At 36.4% G+C, this 27,136-nt stretch overlaps 1 protein-coding gene across 7 annotated transcripts in view; it reads right to left on the bottom strand.

Annotated features, from left to right (window-relative positions):
- Nucleotides 1–27,136, bottom strand: part of ARL15 (ADP ribosylation factor like GTPase 15) — a 214,136-nt gene that overhangs the window by 100,035 nt on the left and 86,965 nt on the right. For all 7 annotated transcript variants that reach the window (XR_003995030.1, XM_030511770.2, XM_030511772.1 and 4 more), the window contains one exon: nucleotides 23,728–23,936. Coding sequence is in view for 6 of the 7 variants with exons in the window: in XM_030511770.2 (XP_030367630.1) it covers nucleotides 23,728–23,936 (209 nt within the window). In the remaining variant the exon portion in view is untranslated. The remainder of the gene's footprint in view (nucleotides 1–23,727; nucleotides 23,937–27,136) is intronic.

Below are 27,136 nucleotides of genomic sequence, written 5' to 3'. Positions count from 1 at the left end.
CCCAAAAAACCAACAAAACCAAAACAAAAAAATGCTGAAAATTCTAAGATTATTTCCTAACCCCACAGTACCTAAATTTCAAAAAATGTCCATTTAAACTATTGAAGAAAACTCACATTACAAGGAATAGTTGTTGAAGTAAGTCTGAGTTTCCTTTCAGGTAATGGAGAGTAATCCATGATGCAAATTTCTGGTTGGTTATGGAATATTGATATTCCACAGTGCTTCTCAAGTGCAACAAGCTGCTCCTTCACCAGGAACATAGATAACGTCTTCAGAAAATTTATTTCCCTGCCTTTTGCATGCTAGTTTTTCATTAGACAAGTAAACATTAAGTAACTTAAAAATTAGACAAAACTTGTATACTTTAGGAAACAGCTCAATACAATGATTAGTTCCCAGAAGCAGCTAAAAACACACCAGAGACCTTCGATTTTGGCATTTGTTGGTTTGTTTTGAAAGAGCAGAGATCCTAGTAGAGTGGCTGTAGCACAGTTTAGTGAGCAGAGAAGTTCAAGCAGCATGGATCGCTGTTAACCCACGACCAACAAGCATTTTTAACTAAGACACTAGCAACTTCAGAAGATTTTGCCCTGTTGACCAACACCCAACAAACTTTCCCAAAGTCTCCTGCCTTTCCTGCTTACCGACAGCAATTGCATGAGGGTACTCTGATATACCATATCCACACAGCCTTGTATCTGGTAACTACAACAGTGTAACACCCCAAAACACTGAATTAGTATCTCCATTTAGACTGAATGCACTGGTCAGAGAGGCAAATTGAAGTCTTGTAATTTAAACAGCAAAGTTTATGAACTCAGAGCATGCTCCTACAAACTAGGGAGCATCTTTCAACCATTTCAGCAAAGATGGTTTGTAAGAAGATGGTAGCAAGAACTGTTTGCTGCATTGGTGTGTCTAGCATGGTAACCCAATTTCAGGGCATTATGTAGGCATCCTACATCTTCCCATGTACAAACCAAGCTGAGTTGCTCAAATATGGATGACCTTCTGGAAAAAAGCATCATGCAGTTGGTGCTCTCAACAGTTTATGTACACCTATCCTCATCTTAATGACGAAGATCAGCAGTTGGAAAGGTCATGACTGAGACCTCCCAGGATGATGAAGAAGAGCTGCTAATCATGCCACAAGTTATGCAACTGCTGGGGGGGAGTTCAAAAACCAAAGCAGATTGCTACAAAGACAGGCCTATGTACAACAGATAGATATCTTTATAACTGTAGGGATAAATACTTACCTGTATGCACAGGAACATCAGACAGAGCCAGACACTGTTCTCCTCAGGGGAAACTCAGAACCATGAGACACTATGTGCATTTTGCTCTACATGACCACCACACACCTTCCTATATAGCTCCAAGGTGAACACTGGGATCTGACTCAGAGATTGATGAAAGCCAGATTATCCATGTTAATATTCTGATAACATTATGTCAATGGGGTGAAAGGATAAGCATATAGGAAACAAAAGCGGAATATTTCCATGGATCAGTGCTTCCTTTGCAAACAGAATTTTGGGATAACAAATTCCTTAAAGAAAAACCCCTTTTGCACAGAAATTTTTCTATTCAGGTCATGTAGTACTACTAATCAATAAATAACATTCTGAGGACAGCTGAAGAACAAACACCCAGTGCAAAACACGCCATAATATGGGAGTTGTTTCTTCTGAAGATATGATGAAATACTCCAAATGACACAAATGTCCTCCTACAACTTTTTCTGAACTTAATGCCAGGACATGTTTGGTTACTGCTTGTCAAGTTCATTTTCTCCTTTCAACAAACACCTCATACAAAAAATATCCTTATTAATTAATGTTATTATTCCATAGCAACTTCCTTTACACTGTCATAACAGAGATCTGTCCCATCATAACGAGATTACGTAAAATACGCATCCTCCTTAGTTGTATAACACCGCCTAAAATGGTATTTACATAAGCTTCTTTTACCAGTGATTTTTTTCTGTACATGCATGCCTTTTGTACAATTGAGAATCTGAAGTTGCTTTCTTCAGTTCAAGAAAGCTGTTTTTAGGTCTTGTTGCTCTTTAACTCCTTACAGGACTTAATAGCATTATTCAGGAAGATAGTTGATAAAGAACATTTAACTGTTTAACAATACTCAACAGACAGTTGATTATAGAAAGACATGTCAGTGCACATATGGCAGGCGGATAAATTATGCACATCTGGATTACTTTTGGCAAGAAACACAGCTAAGTGTCTAACGCCAAGTTTAGCAATCTGTCACTATCAATATGTGCATTTATTTAAAAGACGTCAAGGATTCAAAGTCATATTTTCTATTTCTTCATAAAAGTTCCAGTGCTTCATGAGACGGCAAAGCAGGTGACAAAACACATTGCTTAAATTGCCAAAGGCTGTATAAACAGGGATAATTCTGAACTCGCCAGGCATATAGAAGTAGCCAAATTTTCAAGTCAACTCTATTCCTCATTAGTTTCTACTGATGCCTAGTATATAGAGCAGGCATATAATCAAGTTCTGAATAGCCAGCCTCAAAATTTAGCTGCAAATCATTACAACAATTTGGTAAATTCAAAGAAAATTAAGCAAAATTAAATTATCAGAAAAGTTGCAATTACAACTTCATTTGTAACAGTAATTGCTCATTTTTAGTGATAGTTTAAGAAGAAAATATGCCACCCCGTATTTACCTTTCTCGGCCAGAACAAACCAACAGTAGTAGTGGTAGGCAGAGTTTGCACCATCTTTAAAGGCAAGCATACAATTGAAGGTTGAGAAGTTATGATTGTTCTTAATTTAAATTTAATGCAAATAGACAAAACAGAAAACCTCCAATAGATATGGATTAATATTTGCCACAGACACCAACAGTTATATAAAAACAAATTAGGTGATTAAAAAGCCAGAGATATTTTTCTCAAAAGAACAGAGAGTATGACCAACCCGACCTTTGTAAATCCAGAAGTATTAAAAAAATATGAAAATCAAAATCAGATTTTGTGGCAAAATGCCTACTTGCTTTCTTAAGCATCAAAATCATTTAACTCATGCTAAAAAAGTGGAGAAGAGAAAGAAGTATTAACGTTGCTTATCATTTTTCATGTAAAAAAAGCTACAAAAAACATCTAAGAATTCCAAGATTGACTACTGCTTAGGAGAAGGTGAAAATCCCTTTGGCTGATGGTGCTGTTTCTTTGCTATAAGAAATTCCATTCAGCTTTAGCTGAATGATTGTATTAGACTCATCCACAGTCCTCTTATGAATTATATTTCTTAGGGGAACAAAACCTAATTCTGTCTTACTTACACTGGCTAGAGGTACAGAGAGAAAACAATAAGCCTGCATGAGTAAATTTAACTCTTGCATTCAAATGCTTGACTGCATTAAAAGAAGCTAACTTTTGTTTGTTTTGTATGCAAAGTAGTAACATGTTTTCATACTCTTATTAGTGTATGAATACATGAACTATGGAAACATTTTGATTTAGTTGTAACAAAGCCTTAATTATATTCATAAGAAATGGAAATTAATTGAAATATATAATAGTATTTATTCCAAGTACTTAACCAAAGTAATGTTAATATTTGCCATACCAAAATAAAACAATTTTGGAATATATTTCAGGATTTAAATCCTTGACATACATTCTATAGAAGTAGTCACACACAGATCCCTCGATACACACACACAAAGGTAAATCACCAGCCACAACATTTTACATTTTAAAATAAGAAACTGATTCACCATCTTATTCAACATTAAATCTGAAGCCAAGAGCAAGTTTTAACCTAGCCAAATGTGAAAAAGAGAAGTTGGAAGAAACCAGCAAAGAGACAGTAGAATTATTTTCCTTCCTGATGGGCAATCTCTCCTCTGGTAGAGGCAAAACTATCACACCACTGGAGCTGTTGGGACAACAGATTTCACACCAGTCCCAGGATAAACACCGTAGGCAGCAAGAATTCATGTGGGCCTTTGAGAGATTCACTTAAGATGGCTTTCTGTTTGTTTGCTCATTTGTATTTTCCTGTTGGTTTACTTCTTAGTGGATCATGGTACCTGTTTCTCACAATGAATAATCTACTTCTCATCTCCAGTATCCCTAAAATTTTCACTCCACTTCATTAGTACTAGAAGAAAACATGCAAAATTTGGCAAATCATTTCCCATTGCAGAAGGAAGACTTGAGAAATTCTCCGGACAAGCATGCATACAGCAATATGAGCAGATTCTTAATTAAATTGAACTGAAAGTCTCTTAAAGAGTGCAAAGGGTTGCTTATCAGGACAAAACTCTAAAACAACACTGAAATGGGTAAAAAAACAAGCTGAACAGTGGCACAGGTTAGGTATAATACAAACTAACAATACAGTACACTCACTATTGGACACTTGTGGATTACTTATGTGCTAGCTAAAATAAGCAGACAGGAAACTTGATAACTTCACTTGCACTGTATTTCACTATAAAATGCTTTCAGTAGATTCACAATAGTTTATACTGTGTAAGAGTGGCTTTTTACTGCATAAACATGTTAAAATTCAATCAAATTTACCTCAGCATCTACACACACTGAAATGTCTTGAACATTGAACTGTCTACCAGCAGAGGGGGAACCTCTATTGTTTCTTTCAACACACTCCAAAGGCAGTCTTCTAAATCCAACATTTAGCCTCTAAAGCATTCTTTTTATAAACCTCATCTATAGGACTAGACAACTACTCTGATTTCCCATGGGCATTCAAGACAGAAAGTTAAGTTGGCTGATGCCTCTTGTTGCTTTGATCACACCATGAGACAGCATTTTTAAAGCTACTTCCAAAATTTCAATGTATACCAGCATAAATATATGTTGAGGGAATTGTATAAACTCATTCTTGACCCTTGTTTTAAATGACTTCTTGTCAGTTTACAAAACTCATTTCAACATCACAATCTTTGGAGCTTTGTTTTTCTGTCACAGAAATCAACGTTTCTTCCACTTGTACTTGGGTCTCCAAGTTACTCAAAACTACAGATTTCATTATCATCCTACAGCATTTATAAGACTTTCCCATATGGACGTAAGCTGGACTGCAGAAATAAACTACTTCCACAAAGCCAACTATAGACTTGTGTAGCAAGTCCACAGCAAACACAATAAATGAACCTGTATTTCCTAACACCTCAATAATTGTAATGACTTCTCCCACTGTAAGTAACAATTGTCATCTTAATTTCTCTCCCTCAAAGCCCACCTTGGATTAAAGGAAACTCTGTTACCATATGAAACAACTGGTAATTAGCTTGCATGACAAAAAAGAATTTTATCATGGCACATCAATTGTCAAAAATATAACTTTTTTCTGCCAACAGAAATATCATAAACAGATTCTTCCACTTTTTTTTTTATTTTTTTTTAGTGGAGCTATGATTAAAAGTAGTCTTAAAGAGCCACAGCAGGTAAAGTTCTATTTTAAAGGGTAAAAATTTTATGGGGTAAAATGCTTTTCTCACTACAGGATGAGTGCCCTGTTAACAAAAACAAAACAAAACAAAAAAGACCCAAATCCCCAGCTAACTTTGCCAAAATCTAATCTGAGTACTTAACTGTGCCATTACGTTGTGCTCAAACAAAACTTTGATCATAAATTCCTTTTCAGGGACCAAAATGAATGATAATAGGAAAGCACATTTCTATGGCAGGGCAGCGCTGTTAAAGCTTTCAATAACCATGTCACCTCCCAGGGGCTTTAATTTGCTTCTGTGGTGGCCTTTGTTTTTATCTTTAAAGAATTCAGTAACTACATGATATACACGTACCTGATTTTTTTTTTTTAGTATTCTTTGGTAAAATTTTAATTGCTCTCAGTCACACATTTGTGAGGGCAATGGTCACCGGTGCAGATTTGCAGAGCACCACAGACAGGTGAGGCTCTGAGCCTCTGACAAGGAGTCCCAAACACCAACAGTTTCAATTCTTTTGGGGAGGCAAACACGTGAGCACAGCTTTCATTTTCTGTTTTTTAGCACTCCTCTTCCCACTCAATGCTTGGTGACATTAGCTGGCACACCCGCTCAGTAAATATGCTTTTCTCTGCAGAACTAGTTTCACTAGGAAAAAAAAAAAAAAGAGGAATTTTCTAGGACTACAGTTTTCTTTTCTGCTCTTCATATCTTCTCCCTTGTTGTTTGCCTGTTAAATTTAAGATGAAATACTCAGGTCTGCAAAGAAGAGCAGGAGATTATTATTGCATGACAAAAATAAACCTTGTATTTTCTAACAATAGCCTGCCAGCCTCAGAGACAGACTATAAGAGGCATGCGGCTTGCCCTTCCAAAGAAAAACTTTAGATACTATGTGTAAATAATAATGTTTTCCTAGTGCTATGAAATACAAAAAAGCTGATATGGCTCTAAAATACAGTACCACAGCACAGTAAAATCTTGCAAGATCCAGCACCCAGCACACAATTTAAAGTAGAATGGCGTTGTTGGAAAATTTCTGGTACTGAACCATGCTTGGCATTAAAAATTACGGTGACAAAGTTTTATTTCTGAAATTATCCTCAGTGCCTCAAAGCTCATGAACAGAAAGGTTATGATGGTGGTATCCATAATTCTTCCTCTGTAGGAACCGCAAATATTCTACCAAAAGGGTAGGTACCTAGAAATCAAATTTAAAATCAGAAATATTTTAAATAAAAAGGTGACAAACACAAACTCTTTTTGAAAGATAACTACTTTCAATAGCCAGGAAGTAGAAATTTGCTCAACTTGAACAAACTTCCATTTTCCTCTTATGACCAGAAATTAAGAGTTTCAGAGTGCTTTCAAGTAAGATAATCATAAACATCGTGGTGATGAATAATTGTTCACACTGCAACAAAAGCTGCAGATACGAAAACATTTCTCCATTTACGAGCTCTGCACAAAGCAGCCATCTAAGCAAAGTCTGAAGATGCAACAGAGAACTCTGATAGAGGTTGTGAGACTTTTGGTCCTGATCAGATCTATCACTGTTGCAGAGGGAGGGCAGTTGTCCAGAGTGCAGTCAGCTGAAGAATGCTAAATTTGTGGAATCCTGTGGTGTTTTGCAGGATTTCTGTCAGAGTTTTCCTGCATTTCTATAGAACTACATCAGTTTCTTGCTGAGTCTTTTGTGGAGCTCAAGCTGCAAATTCCTTTAATAGGTACAGGATTGCCACACTTTTCAGCAGTAATACTTTATACCAATCTTCTCAAAACTCCCAAAAACTTGACTCCTGAAGAGCCTCATCAGTCTATATTAAGAACAAAGTAACTGATGAAGCAACAATTAAGGTCCAAAAAAGAGAACTGAGAATCAGATTTAAAGGTTTCTTTTTCATCTCTGGAAAAATGCAGAATTTTATCAAGCTTGCAAACAACACCACTACACTAGCTGAGACTACTTTTTGCCTATTAATACAAAATTAAAGACTTGTTATCTATTAGCACTTACACTCTGTACATTAACACTTATATTCTGAATATTAGCACCTACATCCTTATTAATTCTGAAATACTTCCAACTTTTTTTTTTTTTTGCACAAAAGATGAATTAAAACCCCATTAAGAATGTACAGTCAAGCAAAAGAAATGGAAACAACAGAAATAATCTAAACAGTAACAGAGAATTTGAAATCTACTAGGTAAGAGAAATTTTTGGGCTTCAGTGGGTGTACTAGCAAAATGACTGCTTCAGTACAGACTTTCCACATATCTAAAAAGTATTTTATAGGGATAGTATTTCTGTATTCTTTAGCACTATAGCTGAATGAACAAGGAGGAAAATGATCATACCGGTAGAGAATATTAAAGCACTGTAGAACTCAAAAATCATTAGGCTCAGGGAACAACTCAACTGTTTCTAGATCAGACATCAGTCAAAAGAAACTTACTGGTAAATACTGAAATGAATGAAGTGCGCAAAATAATTTCTTGACAACAGATAACTAATTAGGAGATACTGTATATCATCTACGTCTTGGGTAACACAGGAATGCCATTTCAGAACTTCATAGGGCTATATTTCTTTCCGATTACTATAATAAAAGAGTATCCAGACTCAAAATCTTTTTCAAAGGGCCAAAAAAGGTTTTGAATGACACAATGCTCAAGTGTCAGAGCAGCATCACTATCTCTTCCAATTCATTTGCAACTATTGCTGTCAAATGGGTTACAAAACGACAGGTTATGTAAGTACACTTAAAAATGTATTTTGAATATATTTGAATATAAATTCAAAGTTTAAATACAATCTTATTTCATAAAATAAAATTAAATTTGAGTCACTAAAATATGCTTGTGGCAGATTTTTTCCAGCATTCAACGTAGTTTAGTCAAATGGTCAACATAGTGAGCCCCTGATAATCCTGAGCAAGACAAGTCAACTCCTCCTCCATTGCCTGATCACAATATCCAGACAAAACATATTGTATACTGAGGCATTTTCATTTATTCATTGCAGGTTCTCAGAATATTTAATATTGTACTTCTCAGAACACAGAAGTTGAAATAACTGTAAAATCCCAGGACCAGAAACCTGTCATAGTAGTTTATTGCTTAAATGCTTTGCATAACTTTTCCAGTCAAAGACAATATCTTGACAGTAACAGTAACATAAGTAAGGTACAGGACTCCTTATGACCACAGGTCTTTGAATATATCAGGGTCTATGCATATAAAAGCACTGTGATGTTGACTGTATCAGAGCCATCTTGGAAAAAGAGATGGAAATATTCAGTTGTCAGAGTCATAGCACCAGTTGGGACACCATAGTCTTGTTCACTGTTCTGATTGTCCAAACTTTTGCATGAAGCGCTCAATTCCCACTTCAGATTCAAACTCTCATTGGAATCACCAATAATTATATGGCCGTTAGCTTTGTGTTGTAGCAGACAGTCTACCAGTGCTTAAATTCTTGTAAAATGAATAGCAGACTGTTTTCTTACCTCAAAGATAACAAGCAAATACATTAAAAGACTGACATGTTCCGATACTACATTACTATATCAATGAAACACCTAAGTACAGGGAGCAAGATGCATGAAAAGATCCACTTAGCCTTCTGCCTAAAAAACATGAAGGAAGGGGCAGTGCAGTCCCAGATGTTCTGGTACTACAATTTATAACAGAAGTATCTCTTTAATCCAGTTTTTCTGTGTCTGAGAACAAAATGGAGTGAAAAGAACACAATTACAATTATGAATCTGCAAATTCCCGAGAAGGACAGCTTTGCAAAACATCACACATCCAAACAGCTCAATTTCTAGTCTCCCATCAGCTATGGTTCTACCTAGGACAATAGTCAAGTTCCTCAGCTTTCACTGTATCAGTTTTCTCACTCTAACCCCTCTCTTCCCTAAGTGGCTTCAACAGTGTTTTAGGGCACAGTCCTTAGCTACCATGTCTCCTCCCCAGCAGAGTGTTGGTTATGGCTGCAGACTCTGAATTTTATTAAGTGATTCTTAACATACACTACTCATTTTGCCTTCAAATGCCTTATAGAGATTCAGACCCATGCACAACCTGATCGATAGTACACTAAAGAGGATTCAAGCACCAGACCAGAACTAAATCAGACTAACACAAGGAGGCTCCACATGCCCTACCGCCAGACATAGATTTTAAAACTATCTCTCAGCCAGGTTCTATCAAAAATTGAGATGCTGCTTTGCTGACCTACACTTCAAACACAGCTCACTTTTAAAGTATCCACCCCTGATACAGGTGACGGACTTGATGATCTGCTGCCTTCTACATGCATAAAACCATCATCCAAATCCTGGGCCTTATTACTCTCAGTTTGGCCACTAACAGCCATCTTTCTAACCCAACCATGCTGTCAACTAAATGTCAACAAACCAGTATGTAACAAAACAAAACTTAATTCAATGTTCCTGATTTCAAAACAGGCAGTTCTTCAGTCAATAAACATTCCTTCCACACTACAAGTAAGTGAAAGGTGACTAACAGGCAGAAGACTTTTTAAATGCCTGGAGAGTTCGGAGACGGTTTGGAAGGAATATGCTTGCCAGAAACTGCTGGCAAGCACACTCGCTACAACAGCCGGCAACGGGATATCCAAGCATACATTTTTGCTTCCTTTCCCAGACATAGTATTACCACCCCCACCTTCTTAATTATGTAGGGGAAGGGTGGCATTATTGAATTCATTTTTTTTAGTTAGGCAAGATTTTTTCCTAATGAGCAGAAGGAATGACTTCCAAAAGGTAGCAAAACACATCTGGGGAACATTTTAAGCCCATTTTACAGTTACTAAAATCTGAGATGGTGGGAGTCCATTGGCATAGCATAACACTCCACTTTTATGCAACATACTAGCTACTGCATTACCAGTTTAGAACACTTTTAGAGGTACATTTCTCGAATACCGTCCAGAGACACAAATAATGACTTAAGATAAATATGAGAAGGCACATCCATTTTCTTTAGTTAAAGAGCACCTGCAACTACTTTTATATTTTGTTTTTCCTATTTCGCTAAAGCTTAGTGGTTGCATCTCATCCAAGATGTGGTCTAACTCATAACCACTTCACACCATTAAGGATTTTACTGTGGATAACCTGCAGAAACTGTAGCTTAACCTGAACGAAAGTATAATGCTTTGCTGCAGGTTACGTATCGTGACACACAGATAAGCAGAAAAAACTTCTACATTGCATTTTAGCAACTTTAGCACAAGTTAGCGACTCTGTCTTACAAAAAATACTTTCCTGAAAGACAATTATGAACTGGAAGGAAAATTTTCCAAGTGCCTGCATGTGGCCATATCCCCTCTTCTTTTGTGAGCAGTCTTCCTGAACCTAGCAACAATATCACCCTCAAAAAAGATCTTCATCTTTTCATAAAATACCTGGCAAGTTTTTGTGAAAACAATTTACATGGCAACAAACCTTTTGTGGTTTTTTAGAAGAATTTCTATACCCCATGCTACAAGAATTATTCATGTCTAAGAAATACAACAACAATATATTAAATTTTACTGTATTCTTCAGATGGGTAATATTTACTCTTCCACTGCCTGCAACTGGCAGTATCAGTACATTAATCTATTCTTGGATTGATTTTCATTTATAAGCCAATTTTGAAATACTGCTCCAGTGTCTTGATTCCCAAACAAACACCCTTAAAAATTAGTCCAGCAGAGGACATTAGTCTCTTCTCACTGACCAAATGCTTTGTAATAAGCAGACTGGCGGAGATGACTTAATTCAGACACACTGAGTAACTGAATAATTAAATCAAGTAGAAGAGCTAATAAAGAGTGCATAGACACTGCACAGACAACGTTATTTGGAGAATGGACAGAGTCAATGGAAACAGAATAGTAGCAAAGCTTAAGTGTGTTTTGATTCAGTGTTTTGATTTGTTAAACATTTTTCCATAATTTTATGCCCTAATAAATTTCCATTGACCAACATGACCTAAAGCTACAGAGAAAGCTAGTCAAGTGCAGAGTTTCCTAGAATGTACCTCCACGAAGTTGCTGCAACTAACCATCAGTTAAAATAATAAAGAAAATGGAAGGGCACCCTGGTAAAATTTTTTTAAACTAGTCTTTGAGTCCCAGAACCACTAAGCTACTTTGGACACGATGCTGTTTAAAAATAAATTAACTCTGTATTAAAAATCCAGTAATAAGTGAATTTTACAATGTGGTAAAACCAGGAGTGTTACACTGGGAAAGTCACTGAGAAATGCAGCACTGTAGATAGAGAATGTACTTTGTTTCCTATGTTCAACTGTCATGTAAACTTAAGTTTATCAGGAGGTAAAACTATAACATATGTTCACTGCAAACAAAAGAGGATCAAGATAAACCAAAAATAATCTGGCACCACATATTAATGCATAATCCAATGCAAGTAAAAACCAAAAGCTAACGTTTAACATGATTAGCCTGACATCTTATTGTCTTCCTTTTAACAAAGACGAGACACTCCTTTAATGCCAATGGAATTATTTGAATGATCAATGGGAGCATAGTTCCTGGAGTCAGATAAGAAAAATTCTATTAATTATGGTCAGCTGTTCTCAGACATTTAACTTAGTATACTTACTAGTTGTCAAGAGATACATAACGATCAAGACAACAAACTCTGTCCACGCACTACAGTCTAAAAGTTAACACAGTTGTATGCCAATTGTGGAAATCTGATTTTTGACAGCCAGCAGGAGTAAGAATCAATTAGTGAAACTTCTGGTAGCAGACAGAAAAAATTACCCCTAAGACCACCCATTTGTTTTATTACCTACTGCTTCAATGCACAATGATAATATAGTTAAAAGGCTGCACTTCAATTTTTACTAAAGCCAGATAGATCAGAAATAGCAATGACAGGAGTTTGCTATGAGTTAAAGTCTATCAATGCAACAGCTTAAAAGGATATTCTGCATGGTAGTTGTACTCTTCAAATCATGGAGATTCAGGATACTGCCAAGTAAGTGAATGAAACAGAAGAAGAAATGCAAATTCAGAAATACATAGCTCAAACTTATTCTTTTTGCAATTAAAAAGCAGCAATAAAAAATTTGCAAATATTAACTAAAGATGACAAAGCTGCTAAGTCCAATTCAATTGTTAGGAAGCAACCTTTTCTATTAGAAAAAACAGTTTTTCAGAACACAAAGAGAAGAGCGGTTTTCTGGTCTCTGCATCCGTAAATGCAAATTTTATGTAAATCTTTTTTAATTTCATGACCAGTGGCATTAAGATTAGTGTTTAATTTTCATTCCAAGAGAAACAATAAAGGATCTGAGAAAAAGAAATCCTAATACACTGCAGAAATCTCAAAATCTACATTCCTGGGCAACTGGTGCTAGATTTTTATTTTGACATATATACGCATATGTGTATATATGTGTGTGTGTGTATTTAATAAATACAAACAAAAATTATATATTATAGGAACACGTGTACACATACACTCTACAGATCTCAAAATAAGCAGCACGGGCACATAATTAAGGGGTCCCCAGGGCTCATAAAGAAAGTGCAACGACCTTGTTAGTGTTTGGCCTTTCTTTCGCACCCAGTCTCATTGTAAAACAGTCAACCATGAAAGTACTTTAAAAAGCTGGTTTTCTTTTTATATTTACAGCATGATTTTATAACGTACCTTTCATGTTTTAGAGAAGCTGGTACTTCTGTATATCTTCCTGGCAAATTCAACATGAACCACAAACTTTCTAATTTACAACTTTCAGAAATCTGAATGCTTTTGAATACCAGGATTTTCAACTTTGCAATTTAATGACAACCCTGCCTTTGGCCTTTCCTGACCTGTTGTGAAGTAAATCAGGCACACTAATGTGGGCTAACAAGTCTTTTTCACACTGTTCGATCACCCTGCATCTTTTTTCTCCACAGACACCGCCTCTCTCCCACTCTCTGTCTAGCCATCCTCCCTCAAAGCAAACAAAATGGTCACTGTAACCCTGCATTACTGCTCATTAGATCACAGGTTAGTCAAGTGGAACTGCCCGAGGTTCCCAAAGGAGAGCTATACTTCAAAAATCTGTCCATGTCAAATGAAGAAAAAACCCCTGAGCGTGGGGTCACCCAGATCAATGATCAAAAGAGACTGAGAATAGTGGAGGGAAAAAAGAAAAAAAGCCCTTTTTTGTTAAAAAACAGCCTTCTGTACAATAAATCAGAATACAAAGATACTAAGCTTTTTCTCCCCCTTAACAACACTCCATTTTGGCTTTAAAATGGAATACCTTGTTTTTCAGAAGATTTTCTAAGAGTAAGATGATTTTTTAAGTGCTAAGACTGAGATTTCAATAAACCTCAAAATTACCTTAATAAAATTAGCAAGAGAAATAATAATGGAAAATATTGGGGATTTTCTCTCCATTACCTAAATATTTAATTACTCAAGAATGTAGTTAAAAATAAATTTTCATTCAATTATGACTTTAATTTATACAAATTATGCATTCTGAACTTCATTAGAAATGATATAGGTATTATTTCCACAGAAAAAGTAGCCAACCAGAATTACATAGTTTGAACTCTTCTGGTACGTGACAGATGTGCAGGCACGTGCAATACTTGAAGAATGTGCAGCACCATTCCTGTAGCCTCTGTCATTTTTTAAGAACATATAGCAATTTATTAAAGACAACTAAGAAAATCACAGAAAAGTCCAAAACAAACAAACAAAATTAAAATAACAACTTTATCTGCAATTAATGAATTCTGATAAACAGAACAGACCAAATTACTCAGTGAAGAGTACTGGTTGTTTAACAAGGTTCTGTGCATGCATGTACTTTTGAAAGCAACTTTGGATAGACTCTACTTACCCCAAAGGAATGAAATATGACAAGATTAACCTACATAATGCATTTAAAAAAATCACAGATAACTCAGCTTATTCAAAATGAGTTACGTATTTTTAAAACAACAAATACATATTCTGCCACCAATGAAGACACTGCTGCAACTACTGGGACCCCAAGTGTTTCCTGCAACATTGGTGACAGAATGTATTTTCATTTACAACTCTGAGGAGCTTTATTTTTTCTGCCACAGAGTAACTCAGATTTCACTCTCTCACTTTCTTTATCCTCAGTCACAAGTAGAGGCATAATTAGGAAAGAGGAACAAAGGTATCTAAATTGGAAGAGAGTATTTGGTTGTAGATCTGTAGTTCATATATGGTCTGTTGCAAAAGCATTACTGCAACAGAACAAAGCTATGGAAAATCAAACGAAAGGAATCCTTAAAATACTCAAATGTTTTATAGAATTTCAGTAAATAATTTCTTAACATTTATTACGATAGTAAAATAAAAAACAAAATGAGAATGCAAATGTTGTAATAATACATTCTGAAAAATATTGGAATAAGTTTACAGAACAAACCTGTATTGACAGAGAAACAGATGGGACAACTTCATTTTAAATAAACAATGCAATCGTAGCAAATCTATAACAATATATGCAGTAATCCCAATTATCCTCCTCTATACGTATGTGTGGATGAGATGAACAGCCTTTTCAGAAAAGCTCATTCACTGATGCAGGCTGGGGTTTTTGCTGGGTTTTTTTTTAACAGTCTGCTAGATTCCTCACAGTGCGTATTAGTGTTTGAACATGGAACTTCAGTGTGCATTAACTCTAAAAAGGTCTACATATAAATATTGAGTATTCAGTTTTAAAACAGTATTTCTGACCCTTACAACCCCACATCTGAGCAGAACTTGAACAACCAAAGATACCAGAGAATATCAGAAAAGTTATTGAGAAATTCCTTGTACACATGGTCATGGATTACTCAATGTATTGTCAATACCCTATTTTTGTAAACATTAGGGAGAAAAAAAAACCAAAATAAAACAAAACTGTGTAAATCTGAATAATATATTAACAGATTTTCAAGAAAAAAAAAAATCCTCAGGTTTTGTCTTTTTTGTAAGTTTGGGGTTTGCTGTTTTGGGTTTGTTTGTTTGTTTTTGTATGATCCTTCGCTAACAATTCTTTTCCAGACTAACTAAAATTTTGGCCTTTTCAGATTCCAGAACAAGTTACTGTTTCATGTCAGACTGATGTAACAGATTTTCTAAACATTTAAACTATTTTGAGAAAATATTTATGATTATAAAGATTCTAGCATGACTAATGATATGCTGCAGCATCAATAACTCATCATCAGAACAGTGTCATTATATTCAAAACTCTGCTTCTAGTATTACAGAGACGATTGTTCTCAGATGCTAGGGAGTGGATAACTCATGTTTCATCTGCTGCTGAATCACTGCAAGAAGGGAGAGGGACAATGGCTTCCTCTTTTTGAACCAAATGTCATTAGGCACTGGACAGACAAGATTTCTGCAGAAATAGTGAACTCAGTTCTCAGCATACATCCATCCCCAGAGAAGGCGGCCTCTGATGGACTGCTTGAAGCAAAAACTCAGCAGTACTCCATCCTCACCCTCCCTGAACTACGGGACCCTTCAAGGCTTTTGAACTTGCTGAACTCCCTTCCATTCTTCATTTCTGTTTCAACCCCAGATTGGTCTCACCTCTTCTGCTTTACTGCCAGTAAAGTCTTGGGAGGTGGCACAGAAAGAGGTGCACGAGATCTGTCACCAGTCCCCTTCCATTCCTCCTGTTACTCCTTATGTCTGGATTATCCCATTTTCAAAAACTATAATGTCCTGTCCAACAGAGCTCAAAACCAAGGAACACTCTTTGGTTTTTGGCTTTCCTGACGCCCATAGAGCATCTGAGATCTTTCAAAAAGCATAATGGCTTGAAGGAATCCTGGGGAGGGAAAAACTTAACCAAACAAAAACTCAAAAACTCAAACAGTTCAGAATGGATACCAAAGGATTTAATCTCACCCTATAATAGTAGGTCTTTCCTTCTCGGTCTTTGGCAACTGCAACACTGTCCCAGTAACATGCATCCAGAATGCTGATGCAAAGATGATCCCCTCCCTATCCTGTCACTTAAAAACACATCATTGTTTCATGAAGTCTCACATGTATGCCATCATCTCCACATCCAGCTCTCATGCAACCCATTCCAGTGTCTCAACACCCTCACAGTCAAGTATTTCTTCCTAATAACTAATCTAAATCTCCCCTCTGTCAGTTTAAAGCCATTCCCCCTTGTCCTGTTACTACATGTCCTTGTACAGTCCCTCTTTCAGATTTCTTGTAGGCCATTTTAGGTATTGGAAGCTGCTCCAAGGTCTCCCCGGAGCCTTCTCTTCTCCAGGCTGAACATGCTCAACTCTCTCTGCTGTTCTTCACAGGAGAGGTGCTCCAGCCCTTTGAGCATCTTCATGGCCCTCTTCTGGGCTCGGTCCAACAGGTCCACAGCCTTCTTATGCTGGGAGCCCCAGAGCTAAATGAAGTACTTAGTTCTTTGTCAAGAGCAGGATTAGGAATTCACTAGTCAGAGGTACATTTCTCTTTGTTAAATGAGCCACGTACATTGGTACAGCACAGTTATTTGCAAGCTGTATTATCCATCTAAAAATGATCAAGAATTCCAATTGTTCTTTTGATCTAATAAAAATATATTGCGAGTTTTATCTGCCATGGCTTTGTCTATAGTAAAGCATAATTTAAACAGAAATCCACGTAAACAAAAATTATGCTTACTGTTGGGATTCGTGTCACCATTTATTATAAAGGGATTTTCAGAAAAAGTAGGGCCATTCTGGATAAATTAACTTAAAACCCCTTTAAAATTACTTCACAGTTCCTTTTCAGATCATCCTAATTTCTTTTTTGCTCACCATTATTTCCCCCATGCCAGGACTCAAAGAGAATGGACGAATCCATCTTCTTCCAAGATTTTCAGTTTCTGATTTTAATTTCTTTATATGGTCACTTGCATTTTCCAGCAATAAATATTTACTACCCAACTTGCTATTAGTATGATCATTGTAACTATGCAATGATTAAAGCAAACATGACCTGCTAAATATTTACATTGAACAGTCTTGCAATTGCATGAAATTGATGAAATTGTTTTGCTGTTCACATCTAGCTGGGATGTGAATCTACTCACAGATTACTTTTTATATTGTTCATCTTGGTATACGGTGTTTTATTTACGTTATTTTATTTTAGAATCTTTTTGTATCTAAAACATCTTCCTAACAGGTCTGAAGGAATTCTTTAATCGGAACAGGAGTTCCTATGAGACCTGTAAATAGGAGTTATTTCTGCATTGTTCTAAACATGGCAAAACTAATATTTCCTAAGCATCAGTTTAATAATGTCCTCCTCTCCTGCAAATGTGTTCATAACTGAAGTCTGACAAATAACTCCTCTGTTCCTACAATGGCCACAGTTGTGAAGGAAGCAGCCAATACTCAAAATAGCGGAGTCCAGCTCCAAAACAATCTTCAAATATCAGGGGATACACCTTGGACGAGAAGAAGTATTTGCAGTGAGGGGATTGCAAATATTAAGGTCATTAAGGTCACTATGATCTCAAAACAGGGTAGGAATCCATATTTTGGCTATTTGCTGCAGGAAGATAAATAGTTTCAGAAACAGTTTCTTGAGAAACCAAAAATCTGCGCCCGATTTAACTTTGCTATGCATGTCCCTGTCATAAAGTACACAGATTTGCAACAGCTGGTCTTTAAGAATTCAGATAGGTGAACTAATTTGAGACGCTTGACAGGGGTGAGGAGGGGACAGGCTGCAGAGAGAACTTCCATTCTCACTCTCGGTTGCGGGCTGAGTTTTTGTAGTACCTGCTGCTGGAGGCATTATCTGCTCAAAACTGTTAACTGGTATACTCTCATGCATACTCACTGAAGCTAAACCTCCTCACGTGTCACTGTGTTAAGTGTTAAGTAATGATGTCTACAACTGGTATATTGACAGGGTTTCCAAAAAGAAACCATTTTCCCCTAACTAGCTGAAACTCCAAAAGGCTTGAACTATGGCAAAATATTATGAAGACGCCAAAATAAAAATAAGTAATTACACCCTGGAATTAAGCCTGACATATGCAGCCAACTCGGACCATAAAGCATCAGCAGGCCCAGACAGCACAGTTTTGAAAGTGCTCCAGCTCCCTGGTACCAGTAAGAGCTTCCGCAGATACTGACAAACCTGGACATTCTCCTGCAGTGGTTATTTAGCTTTAAGACTCTTAAGGCATCACAAAGACATTGTTTATCTACAAAATTGTTTCCAGACATAAACAACAGAGAAGAAACTGGCAGGATAACAGATTATTAGCCCTCACATCCCTAAGGTGGCTCTTTTCACAACAAGAGTCATCCTCTACTTTTCTGCTAGCAGAAAACCAAATCAAACACAGTCCGTGATTCAAGATCTAAATGCATTAAAATATTCTCAGAAAAATACATCACAATCTAAGTAAACTTGGGATCACACTTGCTTTTGAAAATATTGTTGGTAATTCAAAGATATTTTCACTCTAGCTCTGTTGAAAAGGAAAATGTGAACGACCTTCCTCTGGAGTTTCACACACATATCAGTATCACAACTATAAAAGTAAGAAATTGTAGGCAAGAGAAAAAAAACACTTCTGATCAGTGCAGTCATTACCTTTTCATCTATCTTCCTGACAACAATATTTAGAAAGATAATACAATCTTAAAATAGACTGAGAAGACTTTTGATATACTGTCTACTAGTAAGCCTATGTTTTAAAAGTTCTAGCATTTTTTAAAATGGTAATTTAGAACATATATTCAATGGCTTCCCCTCATACTAGTGGTCAGCAATTTTTATATATAAAAGAAATTCGTTAATTAATTAATTGTGTACACTTTCAGATAAGTAAAAGAAAACCCAGCAAATGCTTATATTCTATGAATGTCTTTACATACGTGATCTTAGACTACAATAGTCCAGTTGGAAGGGATCTAGAATGATCACCTAGTCCAACAGCAATCTTGAAAACAGCCTTAAATATAAAAAATGAAGAAACTCCCCAAAACTAACACGCTGCGAAACACGTAGCAGCTTCACCACCGAACTGGCAAAGCCTCCCGATCCAATTGTCTTTCTCTTTTGGCCAGTCCTTTATGGCTTCCACAAGACTACAACAGATTCAGATGACTGCTCATCATAGCCTGTTCCTAAAATACAGTGGCTATGGACAACTTCCAATTTACCCTATCTGCGACTCCGAAACACTGCTTTGGCCTTGGAAGAAAGCAACTCTCAGCATGCATACTGGTTCAAATCACAGGAATCCACTGCAATTTCCAGCTTCCAATACTATTAAACAAAGCAGCATAAATTCCAAAATAATAAATAATAAAATAATAATATTATAATAAATTATAATATAATAATAGTATAATAAAAATAATAAACAATAAAATTTGCTGCTGTTCCCTTGCAAAGCAATTTACAGTGCTTTTATCACCATAAATCTCCTGTAATATTTTAAGCTTTTAACACAAATCTGACTAATCAAAAAGAGTTGTTATAATCAAAGCACTTTCGTGATGGAAAACCAAAAGCACAAGTCATCACCAAGATACTTATTAAAAATATATATATAATTAGGTACACTGTTTTAGAATTGCACCCTGTATTTAGGAAACAGTGGCTAAACTGATATGCCACCATCTTCCACCTGCTAAGTAACTAAATTTATTTTCACTTCTAACTCTTATTATTTACTAATTCAGGAGATTTCCAAAACAGCAGTCAGAACTGACTTACATACAATTAATCTTCATTACTGTGATTTTAGTCTAAAAGTTTTGCAGCACACCCATCAACTCAAATACCTTTGTCTGAGTTTTACAGTCTGGTTAATATACACAGTCTTTATTTCAGTACGGCTCAGCTGAAATCACTTAGCAGCTATTTGAAAACACTTAAATACGTGCTGCTGTCACAGGAACAACAAAACTTAAAAGTAACTTCGACATTGGGAAGATGGAATAAACACCACAGCAGCTGACATAAGAGAAATAATAGGCACAATATTTAAAATGGCATCTTAATTTATGGTTTCTAGAATCAAATGTCAAACTTACTTTCTTGATTTCATTTCAAAATAAAAAAACAAACAAACAAAAAAAAAAACCCCAAAACAACCACCTAGGAAACAGCCAACCAGCAACTGAACACAGAAAAAAAGGTTTACATTTACTGATTAGTATTTCGGCTTAGCTTCTCCTATAATTTTTCTTGATAACTTCAATAATATGAAATATACTCTCCACTCATGCCTGCAAAATGAATTAGGTTAAATTACATTTCATAAATTAAACAAGTTATTTAGATATTCTTACAAATAGCCATTATACTTCTGAATTGAACTACTCATGACATCGCTTAATATTTACAGCATGCAGCTTCTACAATATAATTTCTACTTAAGCAAAGCATGTAGAAAACACATTAAAATAAAATAGAAAATTTTTAAAAACTGAAACAACTGTATTTCCCAACAATAAATACAACTAACATCTGCTGCAGAAACTGCTTGGCACTTGTACAGTTTTGTGAGGGATTTTTGTTGTAGATAAATATTTTTCTACAATTCCTATTACGCACCACTCAACTCAGACATTTTCTTTAATTATACTCCAAGGAGTCCTTTCATATCCATTAAAGAAGGGCAATTTGTTGCACAGAAGAATGCACACATACTTCTAAAATTCATCTGTCTTCTGATACATAAAAAAGCAAGGAAATACCTATAATTAATGGACTTAGTTCTGCAAAAATGTTCACTAAAACACTCAATGCTTACCATTATTTTTGTTAAATCCCTAAGTATGCTTTTTTTGAAATAAGGGAAGATCTTATGATTCAGCATTTTACTTTCATTTCAAATCTCAATAATGTGGACAACAGCACAGCAAAGCCTTTAGTAAAGCAAGAAACTTCTATTTTAACATCAGCCATATTGGCCAAATAACACTCCCACTTTGCATACACAGCAAACACAAGGCATCATTTTTTTCAGGGACAAAAGAACAACTTTGTGACATTCTCCTTAATTGTTTTTGTAACTTTGATCACCACTGTTCTTAAGTAAAGCATTTCAAAGACATACACTGAGCTCTTGATAGAGGGTTGTTTTTCCTGAAAATATGCATAAGCTGTGCACATTTAACAAAATTCTTGTATTCAGCATTTCATAAAGACTCAAAGTAGCAATCAAGACTTGTTTGCTATGATAATACACTGAAAGATTATTTTTAAGGCCATGCAGTAGAAACATATTTAAACGATATTGTAAGCATATAAAGATCTACTCCTCTGCTGAGATATCAAGCAATTGGTAATGATGGATGAGGAGAAAATAAGGGTACTGCCAATAAAAGAGAAGAAATGCTAACTCTAAATACGCAAAAGATTCATTCAGGCCCAAAAGTCTATCCACATGGGCTCAACTCCAAAATGGAGAGTTACATTTATAATCTGCTGTAAAACAAAGTAACTGGCATTGTATTCACTATTCTTATGAAACCGGACAAGGGACATTTCTTGAACGACATTTATAATCAAAATCCTCAATTAACTTTAAACTAAATTTGGCCATTTTATAAAAGAAAAAAGTAGTAAAATAAATAAAAAAAAATCTTAAATCACGTGAAAAAAGCATTTCCACTGCTGGAAACTGTAATCTATACTGCTCTATGAAAAAAAGCAAAAATCAAAACACCTTGGGTATATTTGTATTCATAAAATGAAACCAGTTGTGCTTCAGAATACTGTCTTTTTTTAAGTGGAAGATTTACGAATATGTGCTTTGTTTTTACACTGCACAATAAACTAGAGAAAACTAATAAACTGATACCTAAAAATCTGCATTACATTTCCTTTAAATACTTCTTCCTAAACCTGTTTTCAGAGGAACATGATTTCAAACTTGTAGATTCTGTCCCTGCATTATTTCCGTTTACTTTTTTATGTAACTTGTAACTAAATCCAAATTCCCCCTTCCCTTCCCTGTATTTTTGCTTTTTCCTAAGCACAGATTTTTGGAGGAAGGGGCCATCAATTTCATAAAACATTTTACAGTGTAGCTAACACAGTTATTGCTTTTTCTCTTCCTCTCACATTAAAAACATTGCTCTTCTCCAGTCACATTTATACTTCTCCTTAACACATAATAAGTTTAACTTTTTATCCACTATTTCTTTTGACTAAGAAAGGAGGTATGAATAGCAATAAAGCAGTACAGAAAGTACATACAACTATACTGTACAAATAGCAGTTATCCTAAAGATCAGTAAGTTCTGCATTGAACTGAACTGGCGTTCTTCAAAAAGATCAGATTTTAATATCTTACACAAAGTGCATTTGAGAAGGCACCAAGTTTAAATACAGTGCAGCCATACAGCAAGGTGCTGAAATAGTTTTCACTCTGCTGTAATAAAAAACACCACTCACAGAACAAACAGATTTTACATACAATCTTTAATAGAAAGAGTCCTTTAAATTACATTTATGAACAGAAGGACACAACCAAATTGTAACTTTTTCCTACAACTTCAGAAGAATAAGGAGAGCTTCTCATGAGGAATCAGTAACTTTCAGCATTTCCTCAAACGTATGTGACATAATAGGAATGTAGGTAAGATGAATTTTGCAGAAACTTAAAAGCAAAAGGTATACTAAATAGAACACTTATATAATTTACTATGTGATAGCTACAAGTTAGACAAAGACATTACTCCTTAAAGAAGAAAATCAGAACAAGTTAAGGACTTCAGAACAAGAATTGCAACTCTGCTTTCACATCAGTAAACAGCAGTTCAGGAAAAAGCTTTTACATAAAAGACAACCTATGGCTATGATCTATCCCTTTAAGCAGTCGCAAAGAATGGAGTAATGGGACAGTGCGAGACTAAAACTAATAGCAAATAAAAAACCAAGCTAAACAAAAAATCACTGTCCCAGCAGCATTTGATAAGAGTAGTTTAAAAACGCCTTTTCTCCCTTAAGCAAAATATGGTGAAAGCAGGAGAACCATTTGTATCCAAGTATTACTTGTCTGTTTTCCAGAACAACTAAGCCTGCATAGAGTGCATTGGACCAAGTTCTTAGGGACTGGGACTGGTCTTGGACTGCATACTTACAGTGAAGGGTAACTGAGGCCAGTCCTTAACTAGGATGTCAGGGTAGTAATTTATACTGGGTCAGTGGTATGCAGATAGTAAATAAAACCAGGCAAAACACTGCCACATTAACATACCTCTTGTACGGAGCGAGCTGCTGGCTTGTCTTGGTGATTGGCCAGTATTAAAAACGGCAAAGTACATAACTGTGGGTGCTGGAGAGCAGAATGCAGTTCATTCCTAGCAGTTTCTAGATCATCTTCAGAGGAGGCACTGTCTAATACAAATATTACTCCTTGGGATCCTTGGTAGTAACGACTCCAGTATTTCCTGATATTGTCAGCCCCTTGCAAGAAAATAATAAGAACTAATTAAAACAAGAATAATTAAACAGGTTTATCACCTTGTCTGAAAATAACCCTTCTACTTAGAACAACCAAAGCAATAGACTAGATTTTCTCTCCTAAATAATCATCACTGAAAGAATAAAAAGAAAAAAAAGCAACACACTCACAAACATCAAATTAACATTGTTTAAATAAGGAAGGAATTTGACTCAATGCAGTTTTCATCCCTGAAAGTTTCTGCTCCATTAATGAGTATAGGCAGAACTACCAAACTCCCAGTGCCACATAATCCTATACCTTCTCACTGTAATCTCTTGGTACTAGTATCTAAACCTTTGCCCACTCTTTTTCACTTAGTCCTGCAGATCCTTGCTATAACCTGCAGCTTCTGTCATGGTGGTTGCTCATTTCTGAGAGTGATAAGGTCTTTCAGTTCATCTGCAAGCCACCAGACAACCGTCGGGAAAAAAGTATCAGGAAAGTCTATTAACATAATTAGACACTTAATGAGGAGAATGGTGATACAATACTGAGTTGAACAGTGGATAAGCAGCTACAGTGACAACATGCAAAGGTATTCATTTCAACTACTTTTGCTCTGTCAACTGCATTAAGGATTCTGGAAAAGCCCAACAGTAGACACATGAGTGAATGTACAGGCTTATATGCCACAGTAATTTTTAGAACACAGTTCAGCAGCACTCAGCCATCTCAACAGAAGCCAAGCAATAAGGTTATCCACAGAAAGCTTTTGTCTCCCTTGGGGAGTAGCATATGTTGTAACATTGAGGTAAGGGAAAAAAAAATATGTATTTGACAGCTGTCAAACTATCTAAACTATGATTTGGATATGGGCTATTCTTTGTATGTGAATCTGGCACTACACTCATGGGGACTAACACTAAAAAGTGAACAGCAGCAATACCCTAACAGAAAATTTGACATGTCTGCAAGACACTGATTTGCAGAAATGGGCTGATCCTTTACAGACACTTTTCTTAATTTAAGATAGAGAGAAGTGAACTTCAATGTAGACACAGATACCAAGTGCTGATAATAATAAACCTCCATTTTTTTAGTGAAATAAAACTTAACAAAACTTCTGAGCAACATGTAGGCACAAAATTGTAATTTAATGCAACATTATTATTATAACATTGATACGATACATAAAATATTCACCTAATTTATACATTTTGCAACAGAAAGACAGTCACTGAACAAAGGGATCTGGCCAGGCTGGATCAATGGGCTGTGGCCAATTGCATGAGGTTCAACAAGGCAAAGTGCCAGGTCCTGCATTTGGGCCACATCAACCCCATGCAGCGCTACAGGCTTGGGGCAGAGTGGCTGGAAAGCTGCTCCGCAGAAAAGGACCAGGGGGTGCTGATTGATGGAGCTGAACATGATCCAGCTTGTGCCCAGGCAGCCAAGAAGGCCAACAGCATCCTGGCCTGTATCAGCAATAGTGTGGCAGCAGGGCCAGGACAGTGATCATCCCCCTGTACTGGGCACTGGTGAGGCTGCACCTCGAATCCTGTGTTCAGTTCTGGGCCCCTCACTGCAAGAGAGACACTGAAGTGCTGGAGTGGGTCCAGAGAAGGGTAATGGAGCTGGTGAAGGCTCTGGAGCACAAGTGTGATGGGGAACAGCTGAGGGACCTGGAGGGGTTTAGTCTGGAGAAGGCTCAGGGGGAACCTTATCACTCTTTACAACTACCTGAAAAAAGGATGGAGCCAGAAGGTGGCAACTCTCTTCTCCCAAGGAACAAGTGATAGGACAAGAGGTAACAGTCTCAAGCTGCACCAGAGGAGGTTTGGATTACATATTAGGCAAAAATTTCTTCACCAAAAGGGTGGTCAGGCATTGGACAAGGCTGTCCAGGGACACGGTGAAATCACCATCCCTGCGAGTGTCAGAAATTGTGTACATGAAGCCCTCAGAGGTGGACTTGGCAGTCCTGGGGTAAAGGTTGGACTTGATCTTAAAGGTCTTCTCCAACCTAATCAATTCTATGATTCTAAGGTGAAGAAACAAATACCTAAAAAGGAATTTACACTATATAGTTCAGGCATGCAACTCCAGAGTATCCAAATCTCACCCCATGTAGTTCCTGTCTTCTCCGCACCAGCCACGCTGGAACCTTAAGCACTTTGTTTCTGTATGCTGCACCTAGCACAATTTACCTAGCACAATGAACATTGTGAACACATGCTTTTTTCTACAGAAAATACTGAAGTCATACCTGGACAGTTTTTCTGCAAGAGATCTAAGCAGCTGATTATTTAAATGTAAATGTTCATGGGATTTAGTCAAGATCTTGCTTAATTTCCCTATTAATTTAAACAGAATCAAAGTAACAATAAAGAAACAGGACAGCTGTTTCATTTATTTTATCATCAATCTCTGAAGATCAACATTACATACACAGAAGAGGGACTGCACTGAAAGCTAATTCTTTGTTTCCTGTACCACTATAGTATCTACCAACTGTACTTGTAAAGAATTTCATAGCATCTGTTAGATGTTCCAGTCTTTCCAAACATCTGTCTATGTCAGAACCAAGTAGAGCAAGTTGCTAGAGAGACACTACTTGCATAGCCACACACAGCTGCGTCACAGGCATTTGAAGTATCACATTACTTTAAAAACTGGTAGAGAATGATTTTCAGTGAACTGAAAGGCCAACACCATGATCAGTTCTTTGAAGGTCTTTTTTTTTTTCCTAGCAATGCAACATCTGTCCTACTTACTCTAAGCTTCATCCAGCTCCTTCTCAATCCATGTCACTGCCAGAACCTGAGTCTTATCTTTGTAACTGTACTATTTCTAAAGAGAAAAATTGTGCAATGAGCTGCAGAGCACTGAATCTGTTGTATCCAGGCACAGGGATACCTACGTGGGACATTGGAGCCAGAAAAACAGTATGCTTATTCGTGGACCTTATGGCACTGTCTTTTTGGTTCAAGTTCTTTAGCTGCTCAACTTTGTTTCTCCACATCAACTGTTCCAAAAGAAACACCAACAAAGCATTTTCTCTCCAGACGTGGCCAGTCGTTATGGCATAGTTATAAGAATCAACTAACAATGTCCAACAAATCCTGGTGTTTCCTTCGGGATGTTCTAGTAGAATAATGACCTGCTCTGAACTTGCTTACACTTCAATTCAGAGGAAATCACAGGCTGAGGTTTAAGAGTA

Source organism: Strigops habroptila, chromosome Z (genome assembly GCF_004027225.2).
Source record: "Strigops habroptila isolate Jane chromosome Z, bStrHab1.2.pri, whole genome shotgun sequence".
Classification (NCBI taxonomy): domain Eukaryota; kingdom Metazoa; phylum Chordata; class Aves; order Psittaciformes; family Psittacidae; genus Strigops; species Strigops habroptila.
Note: the sequence above shows the minus strand (reverse complement) of the source record. Positions and strands in the feature narration are given on the sequence as shown.